The sequence below is a fragment of the Lolium rigidum genome, chromosome 3 (genome assembly GCF_022539505.1).
Source record: "Lolium rigidum isolate FL_2022 chromosome 3, APGP_CSIRO_Lrig_0.1, whole genome shotgun sequence".
NCBI classification, from domain to species: domain Eukaryota; kingdom Viridiplantae; phylum Streptophyta; class Magnoliopsida; order Poales; family Poaceae; genus Lolium; species Lolium rigidum.
In genome coordinates, this window is record NC_061510.1 from 296,162,389 (window position 1) to 296,182,375 (window position 19,987).

The 19,987-nt window shown below is 42.2% G+C and overlaps 1 protein-coding gene across 1 annotated transcript; it reads right to left on the reverse strand.

Moving 5' to 3' along the window:
• Window positions 1-1,532: 1,532 nt before the first annotated feature.
• LOC124699704 (E3 ubiquitin-protein ligase CHFR-like) lies at window positions 1,533-7,781 on the reverse strand. The gene is made up of 15 exons (XM_047231962.1): window positions 7,668-7,781; window positions 7,399-7,552; window positions 6,860-6,954; window positions 6,206-6,267; window positions 6,026-6,117; window positions 5,809-5,944; window positions 5,624-5,710; window positions 4,450-4,543; window positions 3,915-4,022; window positions 3,500-3,600; window positions 3,330-3,395; window positions 3,152-3,239; window positions 2,780-2,840; window positions 2,631-2,694; window positions 1,533-1,840 (listed from the first exon to the last, which is right to left on the reverse strand). Exons 1-15 carry the CDS (start codon window positions 7,741-7,743, stop codon window positions 1,712-1,714), a joined length of 1,413 nt encoding a protein of 470 aa, XP_047087918.1. The 5' UTR covers window positions 7,744-7,781; the 3' UTR covers window positions 1,533-1,711.
• Between the last annotated feature and the right edge of the window lie 12,206 nt (window positions 7,782-19,987).

The following is a 19,987-nucleotide window of genomic DNA, read 5'->3' on the forward strand; positions in this document are numbered from 1 at the left end:
CGGAGTTAAAGAAAAGGGGTGAGATGGGGTCCCCCTGTCTCATTCCGCATGATGACCTAAAATAGGGGCCCACCTCTCCATTAATGTTGATCACGGAGCTGCCAACTGCATGATCCAAGTGATCAACTGATCATCAAACCCTCGCCGTCCAAGCGATCATACACCTTTTGGAAGTCTAACTTAAGGAAGACCCATTTACGACGTCTGGTCTTTACCTCATGGACGATCTCATGGAGAGCCATCACCCCATCGTTTATATCCTACCTTTGAGGGAAGGCAAACTGATAGGTGTGAGTCAAGCGCTCCATGACAGGGGCAACCCAAGAGCAGCAAACCTTGAGAAAGATCCACTGGATGACATGAGCACCATCCTTGGGGTAGAAATCTAATCAATTCTTTCGATTAATGTTAATGATATTCTATAGATGCAAAATGTACTTTGATTGTGACCTTATATACAAAAATGGTGGGAGTATGATAAAAAAAAAAGGAACAATGAGAGAAAGAAAAGGGTAAGCCCCCCTCCCAAACGATGTCACGAGCGATAGAGGATGCCACATTTTATTTAAATATTTTGTCAATATTGCACCCAATCTAAATGCAGAATTACCACACTTTATCCCGTTTCGTCATTCAACCAAGACGAAGGTTTGCATGCCTATGAGGTTGACTACAATAATGCTAGAGTTACGGGAATTCTGCTACGGGAAATATTTACGGGATGAGGTGGGGCTATTCTGTTGGTGCATTTTTTTTCTCCTCCCATGATTCTAGGAACTGAAATCTCCCCATGAGCTCTACGTCTGCCCGTAACTTAGATCCAGTAAAAAACAGCCCGTAAGTGTAGCATTGTTGTCGTTCACTAGGTACAGTTCGGCGTTTTTTTAACATCAAAAAGGGATGTGTGTGTTGTGTGTGTGGATTCAGTGGGCACCCTACCCGATCCCCATTTAGGGATAGTACTGATACTTTACAAGTTGCTAGAGAGCTAAAGTAGTGGCGGCTGCTTATCGTTTCAAACTGATACTGCCACTACCGACACTGACCGAAGATGCTCACGCGTCCACAATAACCTGAAAACGATCGACGTGCTAACAAGTTGCGAGACAGAGATGGGTTGAAAACTCAAAAGCTCAGCTACTGTTCACGTCACCATTTCCCATTGGCCATCTCATGCGTTTGAAAGCGAGAGGCCAATTGCGAATGCATGCATCCTGGAAGCCATACACACCCCTAACCTGCCGACAGGATGGCCAATCAGCGACATCCACATCCACTGTCATACAGGCAAATTCTAACAGGGTTCGAGACAGCTCTTTCAGAGCAAAGCACCAGCCGTGCCTTCGCCATCAAATGAAAAAGCACTGTTCTCCACGCTAAAAATAATATGCTGGTGCGCTCAGGATAAAATGGTTTCAATGTAAAATTAAAAGGATGGCCGCTTGCGCTGCATCGGCACAACGACTAGTGCTGCAGAAGCAGACTTGGACGTGATGAGAAATCAACAAAAACCTAATCATGACAGCTCGGAATATGAAACATCACACTGGAGGATGACGTGAACTGTTTCATATGAATATGATCCACCGAACACAAATGTTCCCACAAATCAAATTGGAAGGCAAAGCAAGACCCTAGGAGCATGTGTTGCTCTGTTATGTACAACCTTCGCTATTGTTGGAGGGCCGGCCTCAAGAGGAGATCAGGCAAGTTAGGGGATGTTTCTTGTCGGGCGGCAGACATGGTTCAGCTTCCTGGCGTGGTCTGGTCGATGGTGCTGGGTACGACACATGAAACCGTACCAGCAACTATCCCTGCTAGCAGCATCAGGTGGAAGCAGCTGCAAATAAACATCACCATGGCCGTTAAGAGACTGACAGTGTGTATGCAGAATAAATAAGGAACATGCAGGGGAGCAATGCAGGCGTTAATAGATTACACTGCATGATGTTATAATAAACCAGTTGTGCCAGAAATTTGTTGCTTCAAACGATCTATCGGACATGAACCAGCTAACCATAACTGGTAATCATGATATTTTATGACAATGGTTAGGTCCACCACATTACCAATTTTCTGCAACCTTGTTAAGAACTTAAGAACCTGGATAAATCTTGGGAATAAACAGTGTCTCGCTATTTCTGGTCAGCAATGGCAGGAATTCTATGTTCATTACCACAAATGCTTGAGATCAAAACAAATTACTAGTTTCAGCACGTACCAAACTAACAGGTTGGAACCACAGGAAAAATTGCAGTTAGATCTTTTAGTATGTAAGAGACAGTGATCTGAGATGTAACAGCTTCCTGTCTTGGGTGAACCAAACATATACAACAATTCGCAAAGCCATAAGCCTTTAAACTAATAATAATTAGTGCCCACTCTGCACTCAGTACCATGTACCTGGTGTTGTATTTGGGATGATTGTGAAGATTTTTGTTCTAATTGGTGAAGTTACTTGGGAATAAACGGTAGCCCTTTGTGGTGACGTTTGTATGTTAAATAAATAAATGCGCTTACAACATCGACATGGCATGACATAAAGTGCAAGGCATATTTAAAATTATCTAAATGATTAGCATAAGACCATGACAGTATAAATTGACGCTAGGAGTTAGCAGTGTACATACATTTCTGGGTGTTGACACACGGAACCAATACAGGAGAAAATCTACAAACTTGTTGTAGCAATGGCTGCATTCATTTGAAGTAAATAAAATTAGCAAAGGCACCAAGAAGAAATAAAGAAAGTATTTCTGTCATCTCAGGAAGCAATTACTTGCAAAGATATGTCCTGGAAGTAACTGCATCCACATTATTCAATTGCAGCCTTGAGCGATCTGCACGTAGCAAGAGCACCACATCTTTAATAATTCAATTATCCAATTGCTGTATGCAAGAATTCCTCATAAAAAAATATACAGGGGCACAAGCAACTATAGTACGAGTAGAATAGGGTCTAGTGTATATTCTGCATAGTGTAAACCAAGTGCCTGATATTCTTGAAAGTAGTAGGCTTTCCTTCTTCAAGTTATGAATCAAGCTGTATGCAATAGTCTAGAATTATGTCACCCTAGAATTGAAGCTTTTAAAATAATTCCTACACATCTATCACACAAGCATCAAAAAAAAGTAAAAAAAAAAAGGTTACCAAGTTCCCTATTGTCAAACTTTGCTATCCACTCCGAGATTACAGCTTGCAATGTCTTGCCAGATTGCTGTATGCATCTTTCTGTAATCTAGAAAGGACAAAACACAATGTACTCAGACGTGATATTATAATCAAGGTCATCAATGTAAGAGATAAGATCATGGCAGAATATTCCTACATCTTTTTCAACTGGATTGCCCCCATGAAGCGTGTCAGGAAGTCTGGAGATATGGTGCTGAGAGATCTAGAATATAGCAGCCACACATAATGTCAAAATATTGAAACTGCTGTGTATGATGATGTTTAGGTAAATAGTGGCTAACAGATGTCAGAGATAGATTCACTTACCATCCTGAAAGTTTCAGGGTTGCAGATTAGACCGCGGTGTCTTGAATTTACTCCTTGAGAATACCAATAAGCACCACAAAATGCTCCATCACACCCCAAACCTGCAACATCAGTTTGGTAGGTCAGCAACAGCAAAGTTAATCGGTTTCATAAAACTTCATTAGTCAGTTGAACTGCTCATGGCAACTTTTTTTTTTCAGAAGCAAGGAATGATGCTCATATTGTTAATGCAGATTTGTGAATAAAATAGCTTTAAGTCAAATGTCTAGGACAAGCCACACAAAATATAACACGCTAAATTTTCAGTTCAATAACATTGCACTACACCAGCGTAATGTTAAATAGCATATCAAATGAACAAATCAATATGATTATGTAATTTACAAGAGTACAGGCGATCACAATTGGCAATTACATTTTTGTTGTATGCTGGTGCTAGGTCTAGCTGGCATCATTCCTCCACATCCATTACACTGCAAGTGTGCCGCTCCCGGATTGCATCTAAATCCAGCAAATTCGGTACCTGCAATAGCCATATGTAATCAAAAGAGAAACAAACTTCCAATGAAACAAGTAAAACCTTGAATGCTGGATATAGAACTCAATTAATTATTCCTGCTCTGGCCTCTTTTAGATGTGGTTCGAGAGTAACATTTTAAAACTTTAACTGATAATATAAAAAAAACTAAGCTCTGTCTCTGCCTTAACTTTGATGAAAGAATGCAGAAGCTACTAATATAACCACATCAATTCAAAACTAATGCACTAATTCTAGCTTCATGTGAAAAGTAGCAGATGCCATGTTGTATCAGGAAACAACTTCTATAGTGATCAAATATGTCCATATTCTAAAAACCTAATGGCTGGCATGTAGTGATCCATGTTGATCAAAACGATATGAACACTAGATTACTGCAATATAGTGTTCAGGGCAGAGTTCTCATATTTACCGCATTGAGGACATGGAAGTTCAGCATCGTTACTTTCATCACTTGGTCGTGGCAAAGGACGCTTCCTTGATTGATTTTTCTGGTTACCCAAAACCTAGAGCATGAAATAACACGTCACCAGCTATTTAGAATCTTGGGAACAGAGCAAGACAATATATACAAGAAAATAGACTTGTAAGTAAATAATATAGAAGAACAAGCATCTATGAACCTCAGACTCAGTAAATTTAGCAAGGAGCAACTACTCCTATTGGCAATAATACACGTTAGTAACTACAGGCCAAACTAACTTTGGAACACCATTGCAGAATTTACATCCAGTGTTATGCCTATGAATTCTTTTAACAAACTCAAATCATTACATTGCATCCAATGTTATACTCCCTCCGTCCGAAAATATAAGGCGTGTAAGGATAAGGATTAGTTAAAAGTCAAATGTTACTAACTTTGACTAAATATTTAGGAAAATATATCTACACCTACAATATTGAATGGGCACATTAAGAAAATATACTTTATGGTGAATCTATTGGTACTAATTTAATATTATAATTCTTCATGTTTTTGTGTATAAAATTGGTCAAACTTTAAAAACGTTAACCTTTGTAAGGAATCCTTAGACGCCTTACATTTTGGGACGGAGGGAGTACCTGTGAATTCTAACCATAACATGCTAGGTGAATCTCTGCAGGTTCTATGTTCCATGAGTTCACTTGCAAAAACGTTATATAAACAGCTACATTCCTGTTTAATATTAAAATTTCACCATCAAACTTCCATATGTCGAACTCACAAATTGAAACTGATCTTGACTTTCCTAGGATAAAAAATAGCAGATACATTGTATGACAAACCTCACAGAAATGTGATGCTCGTCGAGCCCCAGAAAGATGTCTCATCACATAATCATGTCACAGGCCATTGATTGCCTATAGTTAGATGCTGCTAGTGATAATCGATAGAATAGCTTACTTAGTTAATCTCATGGGACTTGAAAAGCTCTAGAGTTAGCAACTGTAAACTATATAACTTCATCGGCAATTAGTTACAAAGCAACTACCGCAGGAATTTGATGAAAGGGGGGGTTCCTTTTGTAAAAAGAATAAGATAACCACACTTGATGCATTTCGTAAAAAGTGGACACTGGCAATTCTTAGTAAGGTTTTGAACTCACGATATTCGATTTAACTGAGGCATATGACTCTAACAAAGCAATCTCTTCATCTGACCGCTGAAGTGATGAAAAAGCTTTTAGTATAGCCTACAAGAAAAAACAATGAAACGAAATCAAGTATACATCAACAACAATTATAGGAACAAAACTCAGAAGAATGCAATCACTAGCAGGAATTGTCATACCTCTTCAATATTATGAAGGAAATGATTCCTTCCAACTGATTGCACTGCTGTCCTACATTGTGGACAGGCAGCACTCTGACTTTTATCACGCGAATTACTTGAAGACCTCCTCAACCACTCGGAGAAGCAGCCATTGCTTAAAAGAAATAGAGAAAGGATCACCACCTAAAATTTTAAGCTGAGACTCTGAGGGCGCCTAGGAAAACTAGAGAAGTACCAGAAGTTGTGGAAGCAGGGAGCAACGGTAACAACATCATGCCACAAATTCAAGCATATGCTGCATTTTGCATTATCAATATCTAGTACAATCTGACATCATCATTTAAATACAAGTTAGTAACATCTAATAAGTGCACAAGATTATCATTATAAAATAACATTTATTTCATCAGATTACCTGTACATTGTTTTCGTTATGGTCCTTTGCGGCTGTTATATCGAAGGTATACGCTAGATGCCCTGGAAGAAAAATGAATACGAGAATGCATTACAACATAATCCAGTTCATCTGTTCAGAATTAGAGAAACACGAAATGAGAGCACCCCTAAATTGTAAAGTTCTGCTGATGCACAACTACGAAGACTCCATATTAGTTCAATGTGGCTACAACCTGGGGAGTATTAGGTTGGCAGATAGTAAGGAAATTCTGGGTTGTGGACTGAGAAAGTATTCAAGAAAATTTGAATTGATATCAGAACATACATATAATACCAAATTATAATGTTGCCTTTTGGTATTTACTTTGGGGTCTTCGGAGTTAACACCCACACACACACATAGATTTAGAATTGTAGCAGACACATGTTTCGCTTTGTAATTGTAAACCCAGAAATTTATGTACACAGAATGGTACCTCTTTGCTACATAACAATGCAAAATCGATCAAAGAATTCACATTTAGTGAAAAGAGGCACAGAGGTTTGGTCAGTTTCATAAAGGCAGAAAAAAAAAGTATGTTTTTCTCTCACAGAAGAAGGATGCAGAACATTGCAGTGCCGCTAATATGAATAGTACAGTAGTACAAATTGAAAACACAAATTATATTAGTACCTTCTTTCTGGGGCCCTGGCACAATTTCGCTCCCTGGTTTAATGTCAACTACTTCTTGTTGGATAACTCTTCCATCAACAATTATTGCATCCGAGCTTTATCAATGGTGCATGGAGAATGGCAAAGCATGAACATTAGCAAGAACGTAATGGGATACAAATGACACAAGGATTGCATATGACAAGCATGAAGGTCTGATAAAACCAGCAAGATCGTACTAAAATTTAAGTTACAAAAGAGCATGGATACAGTAGTACAGTACAAAAATGGGGAAAAAAACATCTTTCTCATAAATCGATCTGCCGAATCCCACCGTTGAAGCTTAAACTAAGCAATAATCACCGAAAGAGATTTCAGACACATCCAGTTCTGATATTTTATCGCAATCCCCTCACACAAGAACAAAAAAGAAACGGAACAATGGTATCAACCGTGCCACAACAGGGCCAAAAACCACACCAAAACCCGCACTTTCCTTACAATGCGCACCCCAGGAAACAGCCAGCACCAAGAAAGAATCGACCACTGATCATACATACCTGAGGTTCCGGATCGTCGCCGACGAGGCGTCGCCGCCGCGCCTAATCTCGCACCACGCGAGCTCCTCCCCTCCGGCGGCGGGGGCGACGAGGGAGCAGACCACGGCGTCGTCCTCGGCGACGGCCACCTCCGGGTAGGCGGAATCCGCGGGCACTGGAAATGGATGCGCGGGGCGGGGCAAGAAACCAGAAGGAATCAAGAAACCGTGCTGTGGAAGAAACCCAAAGAAAAGAGGACAAGAACGGTACAGGATGGGTCGGCCGGTTACCTAGCCTGGCCCAGACGGCCGCGGCGGGCGGGGAAGAGGAGGAGGGCGTGGAGTTGGAGCACTCGCCGGAGTCCATGGGGGAGGGTGCCGCCGCGCCGGCCGGGGAGGAAGCAAAGGAGAATAGGAGATGACGTGCGTGGAGCGACGGCGGCAGCGCGTGTCCGTGCCGTACAGGCCGGGGGTATACTCGGTTGGGTGCTTTGTGGTTTGTGGGTAGGGCAACAGGGGCCCAAGGTCAGTTTCCCCCCAGCCTATCAGGTGCTCCAGGTCAACGAGCAGACCTCAAATGGAAGGTTTGGATAGGGCCCACAATATCTCAGATTAATGGGAGCGTAAACTTTAACTTCATAAAACCGAGAATAGTCGGTTTTTGATCTTCGAAACAATGAAACGGATAGCCGCATTTTTTTTCTACGAACAGATTTTTTCAAAAAAAAACATGGATCTATTCATACTAATCCATAGTACTAGTAGTAAACAAAAAGTAATAAAAATTACAAATTGGGCTTTACACCACGTAGCGACGACTACAAACACTAGCTCGAGCCGAAGGAGTGCTGGCAGAAGATCATAACATGAGCAATTCGGGAGATTTGATATGATTCATATAAGATCCATATGTCTGGAGATCATCATATACATCTAGAAAGTTGTATGTTTTGGAAAAAACTTGTACAGTTTGGGAAGGGGGTTTTTGAGAGAAAAGAAGAATCTACTTCAATCGATGTGCCCTTAGACACGGCCATGCATAACAATAATCGATTTCGGAAAAGAATGGATTCGGTCTTATACATACGTGAGAAAGGTAATCAAAAAAGAAAGAAGACGAGTTCTTCTTATTTTCTTTTTGAATGAATGAAAGCCCTCTTAATTCAGTTCGGTAGAACGCGGGTCTCCAAAACCTAGGGGTGGACTAACGAGCTGATCTTTAAGCTTGTGATCGTTAAGGCTCGGATCGTTAAGCTTGTTAAGAATAACGAGCTAAACTCATTGTTTGGTTCGACTCGTTATGTTCTTGTGAGTGCTTGCGAGCAGCTTGTTAAGAATAACAAGCTGAAATCATTGTTTGGCTCGACTCGTTATGTTCTTGCGAGCGGCGTTAAGGTTCATTAAGGAATAGACATGTGAATGTAGCTAAGCATACATATCTACCTCATCAGTTTTTATATCAACATGGTAAGATATACGTGCACATGCAGCTAAGCAACCTCTAGGCTATTTACTTAGCATTATGATTAGGCAATGCAAAGCAAACATGTGTGCATTGAAGCGTGGAAGCATAGGTTTTTGGATCCTACTGAAGGAGTTTCAAGCACGGTTAAAAATCACCATTTTGCTTGGCCCCTTCCCCAAAGATTTGAGAAAACTAAAACGATTTGTGGTCAAAACAGGTAAAGCCTAGCTTGTTATCGATCTTAACGAGTAGCTCACGAACATAGTCGGCTCGATTGTTTAGCTCGTTAACCTTAACGAGCAAAAACTGTTGCTCAGCTCGGCTCATTAACAAAAACGAGCCGAGCTCAAACGAGTCGAGCAAACGTGCACTCATTTAACTCGCTGAGCTTCGAGCTTTTTTTCCTGTCCTGAGCGCCCCCTATCTTCACCCCTCCATCACTGGAGATAGACAAAGTTTATAGTTATAGAGCTTGTTTATAGTAGATAATGGGAAAGTCATCGTGCAAAGATCTAAAGGACGAACGCACCAGAGAAGCAACATCACCAAAGTTGAGATACCTAGATCGGAAGAGGCGAACCTAAAACACACCAACGAACATAAAAACCGACTAATTCCAAAAGATATGTGGAAGGCATGCACACTCCGTTGATGCTAGACATGCACACCACCGGAGCCAGGATAGGGCAGGTAGGACCTTATTGTAATTTGAAGATGTAGCACCTGCCTAATCATCTCAAAGAACACACTTAAAAATAAACTAAATAGAGAACAAAAACCCTTCGCCTGCAAGAGGCCTAGTCCACCATACCTCCAAGACCCCAAGTCCACTAGATCCAGAGCGAACCAGCAAACGTTACCCACAAAGGGGAGGAACCCTAGATGGGTTTCATAGTCACCTTAGGATTGTATGCCTCTCTTTGCCTCCCCTTACTGGTTCATAATTTTTTTGGTAGGAATAGTCGAGATAGCTTTAAGCAGTAGCAATGAAATCTAATGATGCACGTGCACGACATGTTTGATTAACGTAATGTACAATAGATCTTATGTTAATATTTAGCATACTTATTTACTGCTTTATTTTTTGAGAGAAAGCAATCATGACGACTTTCTTGATTATAAAAGAACACATAGTTTACGGGGTGATCAAAAGTAAAATTTGGTGGATCCCCATCGAAATTGCATGAGGTCCCTCCAGTTTCCAAGATAGAATATGAGCAACTATATTGCTTTCTCTATGACTACTAGATGATTCCCCGCGCGTTGCAGTGGAATATTCGGTGGATAAAATTCAAGTGTTAACTTTTTTGTGGTTTGAATCACCTAGTAGATTTCCAAATATCCATAGGAAACTTCTATTTTTTTATCGAAAAGGTAAATCAAAGAAAAAATTGGAATGACCCTCTCAAGTTATTACGTAAAACTATATTGGTTTTAATAAAAACGGCTGAATGCCTTGTTTACTAATTTTGAACCATAGTGCTAGATAGAAATATGCATCTTTCACAAACAAATAATTATCTTAACTACTAATTCAAATGGATTATCTGAAGAGATGGAACTATATATACTTTTAAACAAACTCGAACAACTTTGACACAGAGGAGCACTGATGACAATATAGTGTACACATCAGTGTGAAAATATTTCTAATATGTGAGCAACAAATTAATTTTATACTCTCTAGGCGTTCCACCTTAAGTTAATATTATTTGAGCCCATATATAAAGCGCTAGCTTTAAAATATTTGGCGAATCCTCTGATCTTCAAGGTTAAAATGAATTCATCCTTCTCAATTGTAAATAAATGTATTACAATTTTTTGTTGTTGGAAGATTGATCTAATACGCAAAGAACCTAGTACCTGCAATACAGAATAACACAAAGAGAATTGAAAATCATCTTCAGTTTGGAGATGAAATTAACAACGAATAGCAGTATTACTCTGTAGTGGATTGCCTACAAAAAGAAACGCTTTCAATAGCTACTTACCCACTTCTTGTAAAATGAAATTTGGTTACAACTTGCTCGCACCTGAAAATTTTCTGAACATTGTACTATTCAAGTATCCAGCACATGGAAAAGCAAAGATGAAGTTCAACAGCTACTTACCCACCTCCTGTGGAATGATGATTTGGTTTAGTTGTAGGATAACGTTGCATAGAAAACAAAAATTTTCCTACCGCGAACACGCAATCCAAGCCAAGATGCAATCTAGAAGACGGTAGCAACGAGGGGGTATCGAGTCTCACCCTTGAAGAGATTCCAAAGCCTACAAGATGAGGCTCTTGTTGCTGCGGTAGACGTTCACTTGCCGCTTGCAAAAGTGCGTAGAAGATCTTGATCACGATCGGTTCCGGCGTCACGAACGGGCAGCACCTCCGTACTCGGTCACACGTTCGGTTGTTGATGAAGACGACGTCCACCTCCCGTTCCAGCGGGCAGCGGAAGTAGTAGCTCCTCTTGAATCCGACAGCACGACGGCGTGGTGTCGGTGGCGGTGGAGAACTCCGGCGGAGCTTCGCTAAAGCACGCGGGAGCTATGGAGGAGAGGGGGGTGGCCGGCCACTCAAGGGGGGCGGCCAGGTTGTGGTCTTGGGGTGGCCGGCCCCCTCCCTTGGCCCCTCATTATACAGGTGGATCCCCAAGAGTTGGTGTCCAAGTCTTCGAATAAGACCCGAACCAAAAACCTTCCATAAGAGAGGGAAACCTAGCCAAGCTAGGACTCCCACCAAAAGTGGGAGTTCCACCTCCCATATGGGGGGTGGCCGGCCCCCTAAGGGGGAGTCCACTTGGGACTCCTCCCCCACTAGGGTTGGCCGGCCATGGAGGTGGAGTCCCATGTGGACTCCACCTTCCTTGGTGGTTTCTTCCGGACTTTTCTAGAACCTTCCATAGAACCTTCCGCGACATTTTAATTCACATAAAATGACATCCTATATATGAATCTTATTCTCCGGACCATTCCGGAACTCCTCGTGATGTCCGGGATCTCATCCGGGACTCCGAACAAATATTCGAACTCCATTCCATATTCAAGTACTACCATTTCAATATCCAACTTTAAGTGTGTCACCCTACGGTTCGTGAACTATGCGGACATGGTTGAGTACTCACTCCGACCAATAACCAATAGCGGGATCTGGAGATCCATAATGGCTCCCACATATTCAACGATGACTTTAGTGATCGAATGAACCATTCACATACAATACCAATTCCCTTTGTCTCGCGATATTTTACTTGTCCGAGGTTTGATCTTCGGTATCACTCTATACCTTGGTCAACCTCGTCTCCTGACAAGTACTCTTTACTCGTACCGTGGTATGTGGTCTCTTATGAACTTATTCATATGCTTGCAAGACATTAGACGACATTCCACCGAGAGGGCCCCGAGTATATCTATCCAGTCATCGGGATGGACAAATCCCACTTGTTGATCCATATGCCTCAACTCATACTTTCCGGATACTTAATCCCACCTTTATAGCCACCCATTTACGCGGTGGTGTTTGATGTAATCAAAGTACCTTTCCGGTATAAGTGATTTATATGATCTCATGGTCATAAGGATTAGGTAACTATGTATCGAAAGCTTATAGCAAATAACTTAATGACGAGATCTTATGCTACGCTTAATTGGGTGTGTCCATTACATCATTCATACAATGATATAACCTTGTTATTAATAACATCCAATGTTCATGATTATGAAACTAATCATCCATTAATCAACAAGCTAGTTAAGAGGCATACTAGGGACTCTTTGTTGTTTACATATCACACATGTATCAATGTTTCGGTTAATACAATTATAGCATGGTATATAAACATTTATCATAAACATAAAGATATATAATAACCACTTTTATTATTGCCTCTTGGGCATATCTCCAACGAGTCTCCCACTTGCACTAGAGTCAATAATCTAGATTACATTGTAAGGAACCTAGCACCCATGGCATTACGGTGTTGGTCATGCTTTGCCCTAGGGAGAGCTTTAGTCAACGGATCTGCTACATTCGGATCGGTGTGTACTTTGCAAATCTTTACTTCTCCATCTTCGATGTATTCGCGAATCGAGTGGTAACGCAGCTTGATATGCTTCAGCCTCTTGTGTGACCTTGGTTCTTGTGCATTGGCGATGGCACCCATGTTGTCACGAGTATATGACTAGTGGGTCCAATGCACTAGGAACCACACCGAGCTCTACAATGAACCTCTTCATCTATACCGCTTCTGATGAAGCCTCTGAAGCCGCTATGTACTCCGATTCTGTTGAAGACTTCGCCACCGTGCACTCGCTTCGAGCTTGCCCAGCTTACTGCAGCACCATTCAATATAAACACGTACCCAGATTGTGACTTAGAGTCATCAGAATCAGTGTTCCAACGTGCATCGGTGTAACTTGTTACAACGAGCTCTTGGTCACCTCCATAACAAAGAAACATATCCTTAGTTCTTTTCAAGTATTTCGGGATATTCTTGACCAGCTGTCCGGTGCTCCATTCCTGGATCACTTTGATATCTGCTAGTCAAACTAACGGCATGCGCTATATCCGGTCTTGTACATAGCATGGCATACATAATAGAGCCTACTGCCGAAGCATAGGGGATGCGACTCATCCTTTCTCTTTCTTCGCCGTAGCCGGTCCTTGAGTCTTACTCAAGACCTTGCCTGGTAACATAGGTAAAAACCCTTTCTTACTTTCGTCCATTCTAAACTTCTTTAGAATCTTGTCCAGGTATGTACTCTGTGATAGCCCTATTAGGCGTCTTGATCTATCTCTATAAATCTTGATGCATAATATATACGATGCTTCACCAAGGTCTTTCATTGAAAAACTATTATTCAAATAACCTTTTACACTGCTTAATAATTCTATATTATTCTCAATCAATAATATGGCATCTACATATAATATCAGGAATGCTACAGAGCTCCCACTCACTTTCTTGTAAATACGGAGCCTCTCCATGACATCGTATAAACCCGAAGTCTTTGATCACCTTATCAAAGCGTCGGTTCCAACTTCTTGATGCTTGCTTCGGTCCATAGATTGAACGGCTGAAGTTTGCATACTTTGTCGGCATTTTTAGGATCGACAAAACCTTTGGGTTGTACTATATACAACTCTTCCTCAATGTCTCCATTAAGGAACGCCGTTTTGACATCCATACGCCAAATCTCATAATCGAAAAATGCAGCTATTGCTAACAAAATCCTCACAGATTTTAGCTTCGCTACGGGTGAGAAAGTCTCATCGTAGTCAACTCCTTGAATTTGTCGGAAACCCTTTGCGACAAGTCGAGCTTTATAGACGAGTAATATTACCATCGACATCTGTTTTTCTCTTGAAGATCCATTTATTCTCGACGGCCTTTCGGCTATCGGGTAAGTCTACCAAAGTCCATACTTTGTTATCATACATGGATCCCATTTCGGATTTCATGGCTTCTTGCCATTTGTTGGAATACGGGCTCATCATCGCTTCTTCATACGTCGCGGGGTCGTCATCATTGTTATCCACAATCATGACATTTATACAAGGATCATACCAATCGGGAGTGGCACGTTCCCTTGTCGATCTGCGAGGTTCGATAGTTTCCTCGTTCGAAGTTTCATGATCATTATCATTAGCTTCCTCTGTTGCCGGTGTAGGCGGTACGGTGCACAACTTCCGATACTGCGCTACTCGATCAACGAGTATAGATTCATCAATCTCATCGAGTTCTACTTTTCTTCCGAGTCACTTCTTTAGTGAGAAATTCTTTCTCAAGAAAGGTTCCGTTCTTAGCAACAAAGATTTTGCCTTCGGATTCTGTGATAGAAAGTGTACCCTATAGTTTCCTTAGGGTATCCTAGGAAGACGCATTTCTCCGCTTTGGGTTCTAGCTTGTCCGGTTGTAACTTTTTTACATAGGCTTCGCAACCCCAAACTTTAAGGAACGACAGCTTAGGTTTCTTATTAAGCCATAATTCATACGGTGTCGTTTCTACGGATTTTGATGGTGCTCTATTTAAAGTGAATGCGGCTGTCTCTAATGCATAACTCCAAAATGATAACGGCAAATCGGTAAGAGACATCATAGAACGAACCATATCTAAGAGAGTTCGATTACGACGTTCGGACACACCGTTTCGTTGTGGTGTTCCCGGCGGTGTCAATTGTGAAAGTATTCCGCATTTCTTTAAATGCATGCCAAACTCATAACTCAGATATTCACCTCCACGATCGGATCGTAGAAATTTAATCTTCTTGTTACGTTGATTTTCTACTTCACTTTGGAATTCCTTAAACTTCTCAAAAGTTTCGGATTTATGTTTCATGAAATAGATATACCCATATCTACTCAGATCATCTGTGAAGGTTAGAACATAACGATAACCACCGCGCGATGCTACACTCATTGGTCCGCATACATCGGTATGTATGATTTCCAATAAGTCTGTAGCTCGCTCCATCATACCGAGAAAATGGAGTCTTAGTCATTTTTCCCATTAGACATGCTTCGCATCTATCAAGTGACTCAAAGTCAAGTGATTCAAGTAATCCATCAGTATGGAGTTTCTTCATGCGCTTCACTCCAATATGACCAAGACGACAGTGCCACATATAAGTATAATTATCATTCAATTTAATTCGCTTAGCATCAATGTTATGTATATGCGTATCACTACTATCGAGATCTAACAGAAATAAGCCATTCTTTTCAGGTGCTCGACCATAAAAGATATTATTCATAAAAATAGAACAACCATTATTCTCGGACTTGAATGAATAACCGTCTTGCATTAAACAAGATCCAGATATAATGTTCATGCTCAACGCGGGTACAAAATAACAATTATTTAGGCTTAAAACTAATCCCGGAGGTAGATGTAGAGGAAGTGTGCCGACAGCGATCACATCGACTTTGGATCCATTTCCAACGCGCATCGTCACTTCATCTTTCAGTAGTCTTCGTTTATTCTTTAGTTCCTGTTTCGAGTTACAAATATGAGCAACCGAACCGAGTATCAAATACCCAGGTACTAGAACGAGAACCGAGTGAGATAAATATCTATAACATGTATATCGGATATACCTTCTTTCTTCTTCTTGACAAGGCCGCTCTTCGGATCCGCCAAATACTTGGAGCAATTACGCTTCCGGTGTCCCTTCTCCTTGCGGTAATAGCACTCGGCATCGGGCTTAGGGCCGTTCTTAGGTTTCATAGGAGGCGTGGCCGCTTTCTTGCCACCCTTCTTGAATTTTCCCTTAGACTTGCCCTGTTTCTTGAAGCCGGTGGTCTTGTTGACCATCAACACTTGGTGCTCTTTCTTGATCTCAATCTCGGCGGCTTTTAGCATGCCAAAGAGTTCGGGTAACTCCTTGTTCATGTTACGCATATTGTAGTTCATCACAAAGTTCTTGTAACTTGGTGGCGGTGATTGAAGGACACGATTAATCCCCGGTCTGTTAGGAATCACTATTCCCAAGTCAACGAGTTTCTTCGCATGCCGGTCATGGCGAGCATGTGTTCACTAATGGAGGCTGCCTTCTTCCATCATATAGGCTGAAGAAATGTTTCGATGCTTCATAGCATTCCACGGCCGCATGAGTCTCAAAAATAGCTTTCAGCTCATTCATCAACTCATGAGGATCGTGGTGCTCAAAACGTTTTTGAAGATCGGATTCCGGACGCACGAGGATGGCACCTCGAACTTGAGAGTACCGAGTTTTCCGAGTCTCGTAAACAGCTTTTACTTCATCGGTTTCGGTTTCAGCGGGAGGGTCACCTAGCGGTGCATCAAGCACATATTGCGGATTTCCGCCGGAGAGGAAGATCCTCACATGACGGAACCGATCGGTGAAGTTGCTACCGTTGCTCTTAAGCTTTTCTTTCTCTAGGAAGCTGGTTAAAATTGATTGGGGACGCCATCTCTACAACATATATTTGCAATAGTTTAGACTAAGTTTATGACAAATTGAGTTCAAATTTTAATTCAACATAATTAAAAATCTAGGTGAACTCCCACTCAAAACAATATCCCTCGCATTGTCTTAGTGATCACACGAACCAAATCCACCACACCATAGTCCGATCATCACGAGACAAGGTGTAATTTCAATGGCGAACACTCAAAGTGTTCATCATATCAATTATATGATTCATGCTCTACCTTTCGGTATCACGTGTTCCGAGACCATGTATGTACATGCTAGGCTCGTCAAGGCCACCTTAGTATCCGCATGTGCAAAGCGGCTTGCACCCGTTGTATGCACTTGTTGATTCTATCACAACCGATCATCACGAGATGCTTCGAAACGACAAGTCTTGGCAACGGTGCTACTAAGGATGAACACTTTATTATCTTGAGATTTTAGTGAGGGATCATCTTATAATGCTACCGTCGCGATCTAAGCAAAATAAGATGCATAAAAGGATTAACATCACATGCGGTTCATATGTGATATGATATGGCCCTTTTGTCTTTGCGCCTTTGATCTTCATCTCCAAAGCACGAACATGATCTCCATCATCTTCGGGCATGATCTCCATCATCGTCGGCGTAGCGTCAAGGTCAATGGCGCCGTCTTCATGATTGTCCTCCATGTAGCAACTATTACAACTACTTTGAAATACTACTCAACATGAAATTTAAAGACAACCATAAGGCTCCTGCCGGTTGCCACAATACAATAATGATCATCTCATACATATTCATTATCACATTATGGCCATATCACATCACCAAACCCTGCAAAAACAAGTTAGACGCTCTCTAATTTGGTTTGCATATTTTACGTGGTTTAGGGTTTTCGATATAGATCTAATCTACCTACGAACATGAACCACAACGTTGATACTAATGTTGTCAATAGAAGAGTAAATTGAATCTTTACTATAGTAGGAGAGACGAGACACCCGCAAAGCCTCTTATGCAATACAAGTTGCATGTCGAACGAGGAACAAGTCTCATGAACGCGGTCATGTAAAGTTAGTCAGAGCCGCTTCATCCCACTATGCCATAAAGATGCAAAGTACTCAACTAAAGATAACAAGAGCATCAACGCCCACAAAACCATTGTGTTCTACTCGTGCAACCATCTATGCATAGACACGGCTGCGATACCCTTTGTAGGATAACGTTGCATAGAAAACAAAAAATTTCCTACCGCGAACACGCAATCCAAGCCAAGATGCAATCTAGAAGACGGTAGCAACGAGGGGGTATCGAGTCTCACCCTTGAAGAGATTCCAAAGCCTACAAGATGAGGCTCTTGTTGCTGCGGTAGACGTTCACTTGCCGCTTGCAAAAGCGCGTAGAAGATCTTGATCACGATCGGTTCGGCGCCACGAACGGGCGGCACCTCCGTGCTCGGTCACACGTTCGGTTGTTGATGAAGACGACGTCCACCTCCCGTTCCGGCGGGCAGCGGAAGTAGTAGCTCCTCTTGAATCCGACGGCACGACGGCGTGGTGTCGGTGGTGGTGGAGAACTCCGGCGGAGCTTCGCTAAAGCACGCGGGAGCTATGGAGGAGAGGGGGCGGCTAGGGTTTGGGGGGGGTGGCCGGCCACTCAAGGGGGGCAGCCAGGTTGTGGTCTTGGGGTGGCCGGCCCCCTCCCTTGGCCCTTCATTATATAGGTGGATCCCCAAGAGTTGGTGTCCAAGTCTTCGAATAAGACCCGAACCAAAAACCTTCCATAAGAGAGGGAAACCTAGCCAAGCTAGGACTCCCACCAAAAGTGGGAGTTCCACCTCCCATATGGGGGGGTGGCTGATGTCTACGGGAGCTTCTATTCTTGTAGACAGTGTTGGGCCTCCAAGAGCAGAGGTTTGTAGAACAGCAGCAAGTTTCCCTTAAGTGGATTACCCAAGGTTTATCGATCTCAGGGAGGAAGAGGTCAAAGATATCCCTCTCATGCAACCACTGCAACCACAAAGCAAGAAGTCTCTTGTGTCCCCAACACACCTAATAGGTGCACTAGTTCGGCGAAGAGATAGTGAAATACGAGGTGGTATGAATAAGTAGTAGCAACGGCACCGGAACAGTGCTTTGCCCGGGACGAGTAAACAAGCGGTAGTAACGCGGCGGTAGTAACGCGGTAAAACGAGTAAACAAGCGGCGATAGCGGTATTTAGGAACAAGGCCTAGGGATTACACTTTCACTAGTGGACACTCTCAACATTGATCACATAACGAGAATAGATAAATGCATACTCTACACTTTTGTTGGATGATGAACACATTGCGTAGGATTACACGAACCCTCAATGCCGGAGTTAACAAGCTCCACAATAATGCTCATATTTTAGTAACCTTTAGTGTAAGATAGATAAAAAGACTAAACCAAGTACTAGCATAGCATGCACATTGTCACCTTCATGCATATGTAGGAGGAATAGATCACATCAATATTATCATAGAAATAGTTAACTTCGCAATCTACAAGAGATCATGATCATAGCATAAACCAAGTACTAACACGGTGCACACACTGTCACCTTTGCACACGTGCATGAGGAATAAAACTACTTTAATAACACATCACTAGAGTAGCACATAGATAAATTGTGATACAAAACATATTGCAATCTTAAAGAGATATAAATAAGCACCTCACTATGCCATTCAACATTGAGTAAGTATTACGTGAAATATGGCCTAAGAGACCCACACGGTGCACACACTTGTCACCTTTACACACGTGGGACTAGGAGTCTCCCGGAGATCACATAAGTAAAACTCACTTGACTAGCATAATGACATCTAGATTACAAGCATCATCATATGAATCTCAATCATGTAAGGCAGCTCATGAGATTATTGTATTGAAGCACATAGGAGAGAGATGAACCACATAGCTACCGGTACGGCCCGGAGCCTCGATGGAGAACTACTCCCTCCTCATGGGAGCGGCGGCGGTGATGAAGATGGCGGTGGAGATGGCAGCGGTGTCGATGGAGAAGCCTTCCGGGGGCACTTCCCCGCTCCGGCGGGGTGCCGGAACGGAGACTCCTGTCCCCCGGATCTTGGCTTCGCGATGGCGGCGGCTGCGGAAGGTTTTCGTGGTTTTCGTCGAACGCCCGAGGTTTTTAGGTCGGGGGCTTTATATAGGCGGAGAGGCGGCGCGGGGAGGGCTTACGGGGGCCCAC

Bases quoted from the DNA above. Each gene is read 5' to 3' on its own strand.
- LOC124699704 (XM_047231962.1), bottom strand. From the start codon at position 7,743: ATGGACTCCGGCGAGTGCTCCAACTCCACGCCCTCCTCCTCTTCCCCG. The intron at 6,955-7,398 runs GTATGTATGATC...CCATTGATAAAG, and splicing joins GCGACGATCCGGAACCTCAG to CTCGGATGCAATAATTGTTG. The intron at 6,268-6,859 runs GTACTAATATAA...TTTTTCTTCCAG, and splicing joins GCCAGGGCCCCAGAAAGAAG to GGCATCTAGCGTATACCTTC.